Below are 12,537 nucleotides of genomic sequence, written 5' to 3'. Positions count from 1 at the left end.
AGCTATAACTCTCTAAAGACGCGAACGCAAACATAAGAACGCGTTAGAAGACAGGGCGCCGTCTTGTGCCTCGTGCCAAACATATCCAAGCCAACAATCTATTAGCAACCATGCTGTCGTTTCTATGCAAGGAGGTTACATACTTAAACTTCTGGAGTGACAGTCGCAGCCGCCGCTTACGGGAGCGCTTGAAGCCGCTGGCGACCATAAGTGGGAAGGCAGATAAATCGAAGGTGGTGAGGGAAGGCGGTAGGGTAGTGGTTAGCGTGCCCAGCTCCCAAATGTAGAATGCTGCAGATACATGAGCTCGAATTACGTGGCTTGTTTGTGAAACCACCTTTCTGTGCTCTCTGGTGATGGCGAAGCTCAGAGTGAGGCGGCGGCCTGATGACAATGGTCGCCGTCAGCGTAACAGAATAAGCGGGCGTGCAAAGTCGCATCTAAAGCCGAAAGTACATTCAAAGGAAATACAGTATGCTCCTGTCGACAAAAGAAAATTGATGAATAACGAGCGGTGTTGTTCAGAGAGGTTGCAGAACGATAATGTCACCTAAGACAGGGAATTAGTGCTCCTATCCCGGTAATCAGAGGAAATGTACATCGATAGCATGTCAACTAGCGTGTAACTGATATTTCATTAAGGTGGTTGCGTGTTTTTGTTGTGTATAGCACGGTCAAGTAGTGTAAGAGATGACACTGGAGAGAAAGCGGTGAGTGAAGTCCGCGAAAAGTACTTGAGCATAGCCATATTGAACGTCAGCGCCGTGTTGAAGAAAGCCTGCGACTTCAGTTGCTCAGGTCGCCAGAAAGGCTTGAGTGGTAGCATACCGCTGGGCCTATTTGGTAACCACAGAGACAGACACACACTTTGCGGAAATAAAGAAGAGGAAAAGGGCCTAATGAGTTCAAAATTACATTAATGAGAGAACTCGTGTGGTGTATCAAGAGATTGAAGAATACAATCAGGTTAGATGGACAGCCTTTTCAAGCTAAATAGTATATGCCAACCCAAATGAATCAGCGTGGTCATACTTGCTCGACACGCCATGGTTGCCTGCTACCAGGGCATCATGGAGTTACGGCGATGACAGTTTGCATTTGGTGCTTGAAAATAAAAACGAGCACATCAGAGACGTCCGAGGGACGTTTCTACGGTACAAGATCACATCCTGAAAAAAAGGAAAAGCTTGCGAATAGGGGCATCAGAAAATTGAGCACTACGGCCCTTGTTGATTTTGTTCAGGACGACGTCAGCGTTTTATTCAGCGTTTATCTCTGAGAAAATGAGTTCAATCGATGTTTATTTGCATTACAATGGCGGGCATAATCAGGCAAAAAGTGAAAGCATTTCATTAGAGGGTGCCTGAGTACTCTGTGTAGATTACGTACGACAATGATAGCCAGAATACATTATTAGAGAATATAATTCGAAAACAAGTTCACTCATAGATACAGCGCAGTAAAAAGGAAGTTCCTCCACAGTATACCCATGGAAGAGGCAAATAATGAGCATACTGAGAAAAAAAAACAGTCTTGTAGGTGTTGTGTAAACTGGATATACCATTCGCGTCTTGGAAAAGGGATAAAAGTTACTCCTCAAGGCGGAAAGTCAAATTGGCAAGTTGGCTCTCGAAGCTTAGAAATTCCGCAAAGGACAGATGACGCCACAACGACACCCAACATTACGCCAACAAATAAAGCAATTTTTTTAAAGCGAAGCTTTCTTTGCCATTTCCTTCGATTTTTCCACTACTGCTGCTGCTGTCTTGCACGCCTCGTCGGGGACGGGTATATACAAACATGGAAGGATACAGGGAAGGATATACATGGAAGGAACGGAGCAGAGAAAAATGGCGACGCGAGAAACTCGTTTGGACCTTTCCATCGCGTCACATGTGCACAGTGCCCTCTGGAGCTCCCCAGCGGTCGACAAATTAGCCTCTTGACCGCTGTAACTATTTGTAACCCCCCCGCAAAGCATTTAATAATCTGCAGCGTTTACCGTCCTACTAACGTGCAAGTCCCGGGAAGAGGAAAATAGAATGGTAAAGAGGGCGCAAGAAGATGAGGGAGAGAATGGGTAAAACCGGCGGCAATCGCGAAACAAGTGAAGCCTCGCCTCTCTTCGCTCGCAGTTCCCATACAGGAGGGAAGGTCGAAACAGGGAAAGGGTTAAGTTAAGGAAACTAAGATAAGGAAACGCTACTACTATAGGCACGACAAGAGTTTCGGGCAAACTGAAGGTACGATACTGTACGTTTCTGCTATTTCTGAAAAATAAACACCATGCAAATTCGTCAAGCGGACTATTGACACAGGGCGTGCAGATGCAAAGGCACGTTAAATCAACGTATAGTCTATGCAACACTATGGAAACGACCGCACGTCAAATCAACGCTTCTCTGCCCGCCGCGGTAGCTATGCGGCTATGGCATTGCTCGACGTCGCGGTTTCGATCCCTACCGCGGGAGCTGGATTTCGACGGGAGCGAAATACAAAAACAGTCATGCAATTAGATTTAGGTGCACTTTAAAGAACACCAGGGTATGAAATTAATCGGGAGTTTACCACTACGGCGTGCCTCATAATCCGATTGTGGTTTTAGCACGTAGAGCCTCATAGTTCTGCCAGCACTTCTACCGCGATGCGATGTGCCATGTGAAGCAATGACAATGCTCAACCCTCTCATAGGTTATAAACAATGGAGCACAACAACGCCTCAAGCAAACACGTCTCGCTGTATGTTGTGTACTACGCAGACAAACAGCAGTGGTGCACACAAGATAAGATTTGCCATCAACTCACTACTCTCGAATTGCACTAAAGGCTGAAGACATTATACATTCGCAGTCAGCATTACCGCTAATTATCGTAATTAACGTCAATAAAAGCAAACAACGGAAAAGCTTCGCTTACATTGATTCCCACAGTGCGTGGGATCCGCATAAATTTATAGGCTGTGAATTTATATGTTTAAGAATGGCGCTCATGAATATAATATTTTCATTCACAGTGAGCAAAAGCTGCTGTCGTGTCCACAGTAGGATTGATTTAAACGGCTTCAATCCCATGGCCATTACATCATTGCCAACGTCCGTGGGATCGTAGTCGTCAAAATGGGATATAAGTGACAGCGAAATCAGGAAGTCGATGAACGGCAAGAAGGCAGAAGCTTACACAAGACCTCAGGAAAATAAAATTACTTTTTGAGTAGCATGGTCAGGGGGCCGTGCTATGGTTTCAACCTCTACTAAACATCCCCCAAAATATCAACAGAGGCCGACAAAAAGGCAGGCATTTTGGGAAAGGAGAAACCACTAGAAATCTCAGTACCAGTACTAGCTTAAATATAAAGGATGGCTTAAAGAAAAAAGAAACATATAGTTGGCAGCCAGATTTTGGGACAAATAAATGGGCTGTTGAAGGAGTTCAGCTGAAGCCTGATGGTGCGAAATAAGGCGAGAATGTCGGCAAGTGTTGTAGAGAGGTCAAGTAGGTCCTGTGGCCGACGCCAGCGCCCGGCAACTGTCAGGCGAGTGCACATGTTAGCGAGATGCCTGGTCGTCAGTCGTTGCGGTGATTCGGGTCTGAAATTTTGGACGCGGACTCCATCACATTAAATACAATGCACTCTACGGTGTCATTCTTCGACGGCTCGTACCGATTCTCGCGCCATGAGGATGCGAACACATTGTCTCACGTGCCGACTGTCACCTTCCTCGAAGTGCCAGCATTCCTTACCCGCCGTAGTTGCTTAGTGTATATGGCGTTGGGCTGCTAAGCACGAGGTCGCGTGATCGAATTCTAGCCACGGTGGTCGTATTTCGATGGGGGCGAAATGCGAAAACACCCGTGTACTTAGATTTAGGTGCACGTTAAAGAACACCAGGTGGTCCAAATTATACTGGAATCCCGCACTACAGCGTGCCTCATAATCAGATCGTGGTTTTGATACATACAACCTCATAATTTATTATTTACCATTCCTTAAGGATGTCCTTTGCAGTCGCAAAACTCTTGAATAAAAGTAAGTGTCAGGAGTTGTGCGCGAGGTTTTTGAGTATGTGGGTAGCCATTTTAGCGTTCGATATCTGGTAGTTTACATTGCGGCTATATTATATAGGCGGAACGAAAACATGGTAGACACTGTGGAGAACTGACAAATCTCGCATATATTGCTGATCAATAACCTTAAATAACAGTCTTCTTTCACGCACGTGGATACCGTGACAGGACAGTACTTTCACCACTAACTGCTAGTACTGTATATGTCATGCACAAAGGTGTACCTGGCCCGGTGGCCAGTAAATGGGACGTAATATAGTGAGCAGCTTCGGCCATATCATGTTAACGGACGATGACACAGAGACAGTTTGCACAATTCTTGTGTTGTGCCTTTTGTATCAAGGTGCATAGCAACCTATCTGTGCTGATAACGCCTGTGCCGCGTGTCATGTGTCTGCGTTATCGAGCGCTCTCGCCCTGATGCCTGAAACGTTGTCTGTCCGTGACGTCACTTGTCACATGAGTGCTTGCTATATAGATATGCTGCTTGCGTGAAATAAAGGTTGTTGTTATCGTGCCGGGATCGGAGCCAGGCTCAGTTCCTTCCTGCCCGATGCCTGGCTGCGCTCGGCGTCCGGCTAGGGCCGAAACACCACATTATCCATGTATCCATCTACATAGTTATGGACATCTTGATTCGCAGCTGCTGCGGCAGCCCATGAGTGCGGAAAGCAAACTCACTAGGGAAATAATTGGGGGCACCTTAACGAAATCGATAGGTCAAAATCAAAAGCCGTCCACGAAGGCCTCTCTCGTAGACACTGGGCGATTTTTCGGACGTTAAGAATGTGTGCCGGCTGAAGAAAGGCTGCCGTGGAGTGCTTCTGGCGATTACCCTAGCTTGTTTACTCCACAGCATCGAAAACAAAGAAAAAGAAAAAAAGATGAAAACAAGGAACCGTATCAAAGGTCAGATCAATCATCGCTCTTCGCGGTTAAACGCTCTCAGAATGATAAGTCATTTCCAGCCGACGAGCGGCTACGCGTTATCAAGAACACTGATAACGCCGGCGGGACAAGCATTACGGCGAAGTTCAGTGCGCAGAGATAGCTTTTGTTATTTTTGTTTTGCTGACGTCATACGTCGCCGCGGGAAGTTGGTGAAGTGTAAGTTCAGTACGCCACGTGGTGACCACTCACGCCAGGAACCCTCATGTCCAGGAAAGCTGGATACGCATGTTAATTACAAAAAAAATGTAGTTTTTTCGGTGACCCTGTGGTCCGTACACTTTTGCTCACGGGTGTACATCTTCGTTTAAGTGGCCACAAGAACACTGTACACCTTGGGCAAGATTTAGCCTGTAAAAAAAGTGCCGCGTATACGCTGTATCAGGCCGGAAGAGGCGCATTAGCCTTTATAATATTCTACTATCGCTCAGATTTGACGTAATTGACTGTTTTATCGATGGGTTTATGAAAAATAACTCAAAACTGCTGAAGTGCTCAAAGTGCTGAAGCAGGCGGACTTCCCTACAAGAAGTACAAAGATTTAATGTTTATTCACTATTGTGCTCCCGATTGGCAGCTGCATCCACCGCAGTGTTTCCAGGAATAGGGATGATGTCTTTTTCCTTTTTGCTTTTACTGAATCATATAACATGCGAATTTGTATGTAACGTTATATAAAGCCAGAACGCTCATAAATACATTCGTGACTTCTTAAGTCCGATTGCGTACATTCTACTAAACTACGGAGCCGAGGTTTGGCGGATAACAAATTATCTTGAAGATCATCTAAGAACCACGCAACGAGCGATGGAACTAGAACTGACAGGCGTAACCTTAAGAGACAGGAAGATGTCACTATGGATTAGACAGCAAACGGTTGTAGCTGTAGTATTCTGGTTGAATTTCGGAGCAAGAGGTGGAGTTGGGCAGGTCATGTAACATATATAGAGTATATAATCGGTGCTCTATAAAGTTACAGAATGTGTGTCAAATAAATGTGAACGCAGTCGAGGACGACAGAGGCTTAGTTGGTGTGATGATATGGGCAATTTTTTCAGGCTTGCGCAAGACAAGGTCAATTGGAGGTCGATGGAAGAGGCCTTCGGCATTTTTGGGGCAGTGGACGTAAGAGATGATGATGACGATGATGAAGCCCTGCATTCTTTGCCGAACAGAGGACAGTGCGACGAGCCGTTGTACAGCTCCGCTAGCCAAGCACTGCGCGCTCGGGAGCAAAGTGTCTCGACCCAGTGACCTCAAGCTTATGGTGCACACGCACTGAGCAGCACAGCATTCCCGCTCTCTAGACAAGTGTGCCGAATGCATAGGCACCATATCATTTTGTGCCGCATACCTCATATACTCACCGCCTTCCTATTGCGGGCTCGCTATGCTTCGCCCGCACCAAGAAGGGAAGACATTGTTGTGCTGTTTTCACCCATGACCATAATGGAGCCTACCGCAGCTCGTTCGCGAGCATATAGTGATCGTGCTTCTCAAATGTCGCAGATGATTCGTGAGCACCGCGTGTGTTTCTACACCAATAGTAACAGTATAAAACGCTTCTTCTTCAACACACAGGCACTGCGCAAACTGGACCGCATTTTGCACCCGCAGATCAGTTGCCTACGCGCCGGTGCGTGCAAGTCACTTGGAGATGGCCAGTCGAGCAATATCATAAGCCGAAATAGAATACGTGGCCTGTGGCTCTCTGTACCATGGAAGCCATAGAGTGTGGATTGTGGCGTCCGTGAGGACACCGACATCTTTTTTTCAAACCTGTGTGTAAAAGAAGCGGTGTATAAAAACATAAACGTTACAGAAAGTTGGTGGCGTTCTATCGCTGGTGATAATGAGCGTCAGTATGTGCGAAATAATGAAAGTATTGGCAGGAGAGAGCCTTCTAAATAGAGGCAGCCTTAGTCCATAACTTGAAGAGACAAGGGTGAGACATCAATAATATAAAGTAGACATAACAAAAATACCGCTTAATATTGTGAAATAGCATAATAATACAATGAGCGCAAAGGTTAAACAGTTGCATTTACAATCGCGAGCGTCAAAGCATCCAGCCATATTAAGAACGTTTGTCGGGCTAATCATGTCAGCTTATTACGGCTTAATGCTTGCTAAGTATAATATTTAAAAATGCCCGATGCCGTGCACCATATCACATGGAAGTGTAACACGGTCTATAAGATTGTGCAGAGCTCATGTGCAGAGCTGTTTTCTATATAGTCACGCTGAAGAAATGCGTGTGCGCACTGAAAAGAGCACAACATATTGTTTCTGCCGCTATTCCTGACTCCTCTGATTTTGCCATATCACTCGCTTGTTATTTGTGTCTTGTTCTTCAACGTACACACGTTCTCATAACTACACAGCGAGGTGTGTGCGTGGGGACTTGCGACTCCGGGCCGTGTATAGTGCAGTTGCAAATTCATCTCAACCTTTTCGGTACTTTTTGTGTTCATGTTTTGTTATTTGTTATACTTTTGAACTTTTGTTTTCACCTGCCAGATACCTAGAGTGCCAGCTGAGAAAAACAGTCATCGTACGGCAAGAACCTGCATCCTCAATCGATCACCTTTCGGAGACACTTTCACATTTCTGCTACGTAATATCTGGCCAGAGGTCACACTGGAGCGACTGACATCCCATCAGTAGCTTAGCCAATCATCGCGCACTGAAAGTGATATCCCTGACAGTGATCAATCGAAAATATAGCCCAAGGCGTCAGTCTCAGTCACTCGCGCACTGGCCAGGGTATTTATGGCTGCATTAGGACTGAAGGCTGGGCCAGTTGGTGAGCATCCATCATAACAAATAACAGTGTAACATACTCTGACTAAGAACTCACAGGAAGAGATGGCGGTTGTTAGCTAGAGGCGATTCTAGACTTGCAGAGGCATGCCGGCAGTGGGTCCGACCGGGCGTCTCCTTTTAAAGATGTCGTCGTCGTCATCGTCAGATAATTTATCTAAACTGCAGGACGAAGGCCTCTCTCACTGCACTCCAATTATTCATCTCATGCATCACCCGACTACATCTGACCACTGCAAATGTTCTGCTCTTATCACCTACTTCTCTGTCGGCTTCGACTATGTTTCTTTTCCCTTTGTACTCGTCGATTATAGTTGTTAATCCTCCGGTTATCCCTCTATGAAAATGTGACCAGGGCAACACCACGTCTTACTTAATTTCAACCAGAATATCAGCTACGCTCGTTCCCTTTCTATAGTCTATACTGCCGTCTTCTTGTCTCCTGTCGTTACATGTACTATGTTTAATAGCACAGTTCGTGACGCGGTCCTTTCTTTCTCGTAAGTTTATTTCTTATCCGCAATGTTTCAGCCCCGTAGGCATAATATTGATGGAGCATAGTTATTGCTGTTGCTTTTTCAATAATAACGGCAGGCTGCCGTTCATTATCGAGGGTACCTGCCATGCCGTATCCGCCCCAATCTATCTTCATTCGTCTGGAAATTTTTTTGCCATGATACAGTTTTCTTGTGATAGCCTGGCTTTATTTGATAGACTGTTTCTTTATCTTCTTTATCAATTTATCAGTTATCAATTCATCAGTTTCTTTATCAATCAATCAATCACATCACTCTTTAGTCAACATCGAAAATGTGGAGAGCGCAGACAAAAAGCCAAACTACAATGTCTTTACGGGGTCTGCGTCCACGATGGCTGCATCCCATCGTATGCGGAGGTATCCAATGAATATATTATGCACACTATCATTAAAATATGGCTATTGCCGTTCAAGTGACACAAGGGGCTTTCCTAAATGTTCTCTGCAATTGCGTGTAGTCGTGACTACGTGACTGTTCCGGGTAGTGTACAGTCCTTTATAGAATTCCTCTTCGGTCCTCATTAAATCATGAGAATTTTTCGTGATATTGCCCTGCGTATTAATGACACCATAGCTCGTTGCTGCTAATGTCAATTCTCCTTCTTTGTGAGTTCACGCTTGGTCCGTTTTTACTGCTCCCTACACTTTTGCAATGTTGTAATTTTGATTATCACTTATTCTCCACTTGTTGATCACTTTTTACAGTTCAGCTTACTCGAACTCTTGGGGTATATCTTGGGGTGCAGAATTTTATGCTCTGTCACTTCTTTATTAGGTTCTTGCCGCTTGTGGAAGCTTGCCTGTTCACTGTGTTGATGCCCTATCCCCAAGCCTAATTTAGGCTTCTGAAATTATTTTTGTTAAGGTCTCATGCATTATTTGTATGCCATCCCCCTTGTTCTGTGCTAAAGCCTCAAATTTTTCTCGAGTACTTTCCCGAAAGTCGTCCACTTTTCCTTCTATAGCTTTCAAGTTGTCCTGCTTTTACCTGAATAATTTTCCTCTTCCTTCTTCAAATCTAGGATACTCCTTCACACCTCTTGCCAGTGATCACTTTCCTTTACCCAACCAAACTATTTTACATACTGAACATGACGGAATTGGTACAAAGTACAAAGTCTATTTCATTTCTTCTTTCCCCGTTTGGGCTTTTCCATGGCCACTTACAATTACTGCGTTTCCGGAAAAAGATATTCGTTATTGGCAATGAAGTTGTTTCCTCTTCTTCATCAGTATGGCTGCTCTACTGCTTCTAGACTCAACGGAATATTTCCCGACTTGCTACCCTTACCCTCCCTCTTTTTGCACTGAAGTCAACCATGACTGACCGTATGCTGAGATTTTGACATTTCACATTCTCTGCCAAAGCGTACCAGAATTTCAAATGTGGCGTGCATAGTTTGCGTATCACTACGGCTACAGAGAGATTTAAAAGGCCGCGAGCAGCGAAACAGACCAAACGAAGCAGGAGTTGTATTCTCCAATCGATCACCTCCACCCGGCCCCTATCGAAGAGTCCTACTATACAGTGCAATTAGAGATGGTTAGCAAGTGATATTAAACATTGCCCCTCGCTGAACAGATAACTAAGAAACTTCAAAAGGAGACAAAACACCTCCCACTTGAAAGTCCACTGTCCCTGCAGGTAGATCAAGCCATCCGCGCTAGAACTAGGAGCCACTACTTATGCATTTGAAATAGTCTCGATAGCCTCGCGATTATCGATGAGCTGTGGGCAGTCTTAACAAGTAATGCTTGACATTACAACATTACAATGAGTGTTACAAAACGAACGTATTTGTGGCATCGTAATCGTACGATACCTTGCGTCGCCATGCCAGCGTTGGCGCTGGCAGCGTGCTCGGATGGTGCCGTAGGGAGGCTTCTGGGAACTGGGCCCTCATTCACAGTTTTCTTGCGAGCATGTATATTGACACGTTGAGAGGTACTGTTCAGTCTGTCTGACCTCTCTGTGTATGGTCTCGCGAATGAGTGTAGTAACCAGTGCGGGAACTTTGTCGTGACAGCTATTTGCCGTTTTTCGGATAGCATCGCTAATACTACTGCCGCAATGCGGGATTGTCGGTGTGGCATCTTGGAAAACTGGTGAAGTGCGAGCAAGACAAGGACACAAGAGATAAAGAACACAGACGCTCGGTTAACTTCCAGCAACAATCTTTATTTCTAGGAACCATAAAAACCAGCAAAACCTCAAAACTGCCACTCGACTAGTGGCACGGCACATTTCGCCTGCTTTTGCGAGCTTCTTTGTGACTTAGAAAAAACTTCTGTGTAGCACGTATAGAGCAACAGAAAGGTGTATGGGTAAGTTTTCATGATGGCCTACAATTTTCTCATTGAGAATTTTGCTCGGATCATATTTGAAAAGTTTAGTTACCAATAACTAATTATGTAATTAGGCGAAATACAAAACATATTGCAACTTGCTCCAAGCGACGACAAACAACATTACCATGGTTCTGTCTAGTTACGTGGCACTCCCATACTTTTAAGTTTTGGCACAATTCACGTGGGACACTCTGTAAATTCAGATAATCTTGTCTCGGCACCAACCACGAATACAATTTCATACAAAACGCGAACAAGGAGTCCGGCTGCATACACCCCTCATAGATGACGCGACGCACGATCTCCTTAGCAGAATGGAATGCGGCACATACAAGGCGCACAAAAGTACACAGACTAAACCCTTCCCTGCAACTCAAACCTCCGGCCGGACTGCACCGACGCCAAGCTTCTCTTCTGTGTCGGTTGTGGCTTAGAGTTGCCTTCCCGAATGCCTACTGAGCACTTATTGGAATGGCTGATAGTCCTGCATGTGATGTTTGCGGAGGGGAGGAGAACATTGACCACTTATTGTGACATTGTCCTCAATTTCAAACACAAAGACAACATTTGTCCAACACGTTGAGGAAATTAGACGATCGTCCTCTGAGTGAACAGACAGTACTAGAGCACCGTCCTCACCGATCACCAGCTCAGAAGGCAGGGAAGGCACCTTTGTGCTTTCTCACAACGTCTGGTTTGCGCGAGCGGCTTTAACTCAAATATTGTCCGTGCACGTCTTTATATCTTTTCTCTTCCTTCTCTCTCTTCCCCTTCTCCCTTCCCCCAGCTTAGGGTAGCAAACTAGATTCTTGACTGGTTAACGTCCCTGGCTTCCTCATATTCCTCTCTCTCTCTCTCTCTCTCTCTCTCTCTCTCTCTCTCTCTCTCTCTCTCTCTCTCTCTTTCTCTCTTTCTCTCATAAATGACGAGTTTCGGCGTTAGCAATACGGTGTGTCGCTGCGTAGCTTCAATGCCAATCGCATTTGCGTCGACGTTCATTGTTGGATGGGGTCTGCCGGAATTTTTGCAAATACGGGCCATGAAGAGCTTGTGACTTTGTGTTTTTGTTTCGAATCTGCTGCGCTGTTATTTCTTAACGCAGGTATTTTTATGACTTACAAGTGTACACAGTGGTCATAAGTAACAGTATTCGCGCGAAGAGCATTAGGTAAGGCACCACTAGCACGAGCGCGATTTCTTGAGAGGACACGATGCTGAGGGAAGGCAGGCATGTTACACATTGATTAGTCTCCTCATCGGTCGTTAGTGTGAACCGTTGTCTTATATCGTGGTGGTTGTCTGGTCTCGTGCAGGCAAGGAGATCAAGAGCTTCAAGTGGGGCGAGCTGGACGAGGCGGAGCGCGCGCGCATCTGCCACAACTTCACCGAGGGCGACAAGGTGCGCCAGGAGCTGTACTCGCCGCTGTACAACGGCACCAACCACTATCCGAACAACACCGAGTGCACGCGCGTCATTCGCGCCCCCTACAACCACATGGTGCGCCTGGACTTCCGCGACCGCTTCCACCTGGAAGAGTCGCCCACGTGCGAGTTCGACTACCTGGAGATCCGAAACGGCGCGTACGCCTACTCGCCGCTCGAGGCGCGGCTCTGCGGCGAAACCTTCCCCAAGCCCGTGCAGTCCGAGGGGCGCCACCTGTGGCTCAAGTTCTCCTCGGACGCCAGCATCGAGTACACGGGCTTCAAGGCAGTATACACCTTCAAGCCGGCGCCCAGTGAGTAGAGGCGCGCGGGCTTGGCGCGGCGCCCGATGTTCTGTTTTTCTTGCGAGACTCGCTTTTAGACGAGGGAAG

General features: G+C 46.1%; 1 protein-coding gene across 1 annotated transcript in view; it reads left to right on the top strand.

Annotated features, from left to right (window-relative positions):
- LOC142591131 (neuropilin and tolloid-like protein 1) overlaps positions 1-12,537 on the top strand; it is a 469,467-nt gene that overhangs the window by 404,599 nt on the left and 52,331 nt on the right. The window contains exon 3 of the mRNA XM_075703514.1: positions 12,037-12,459. Within this exon, the coding sequence (XP_075559629.1) occupies positions 12,037-12,459 (423 nt within the window). The remainder of the gene's footprint in view (positions 1-12,036; positions 12,460-12,537) is intronic.

Source organism: Dermacentor variabilis, chromosome 1 (genome assembly GCF_050947875.1).
Source record: "Dermacentor variabilis isolate Ectoservices chromosome 1, ASM5094787v1, whole genome shotgun sequence".
In the NCBI taxonomy this organism is placed as follows: domain Eukaryota; kingdom Metazoa; phylum Arthropoda; class Arachnida; order Ixodida; family Ixodidae; genus Dermacentor; species Dermacentor variabilis.
This window is presented reverse-complemented; position numbering and strand designations above follow the sequence as displayed.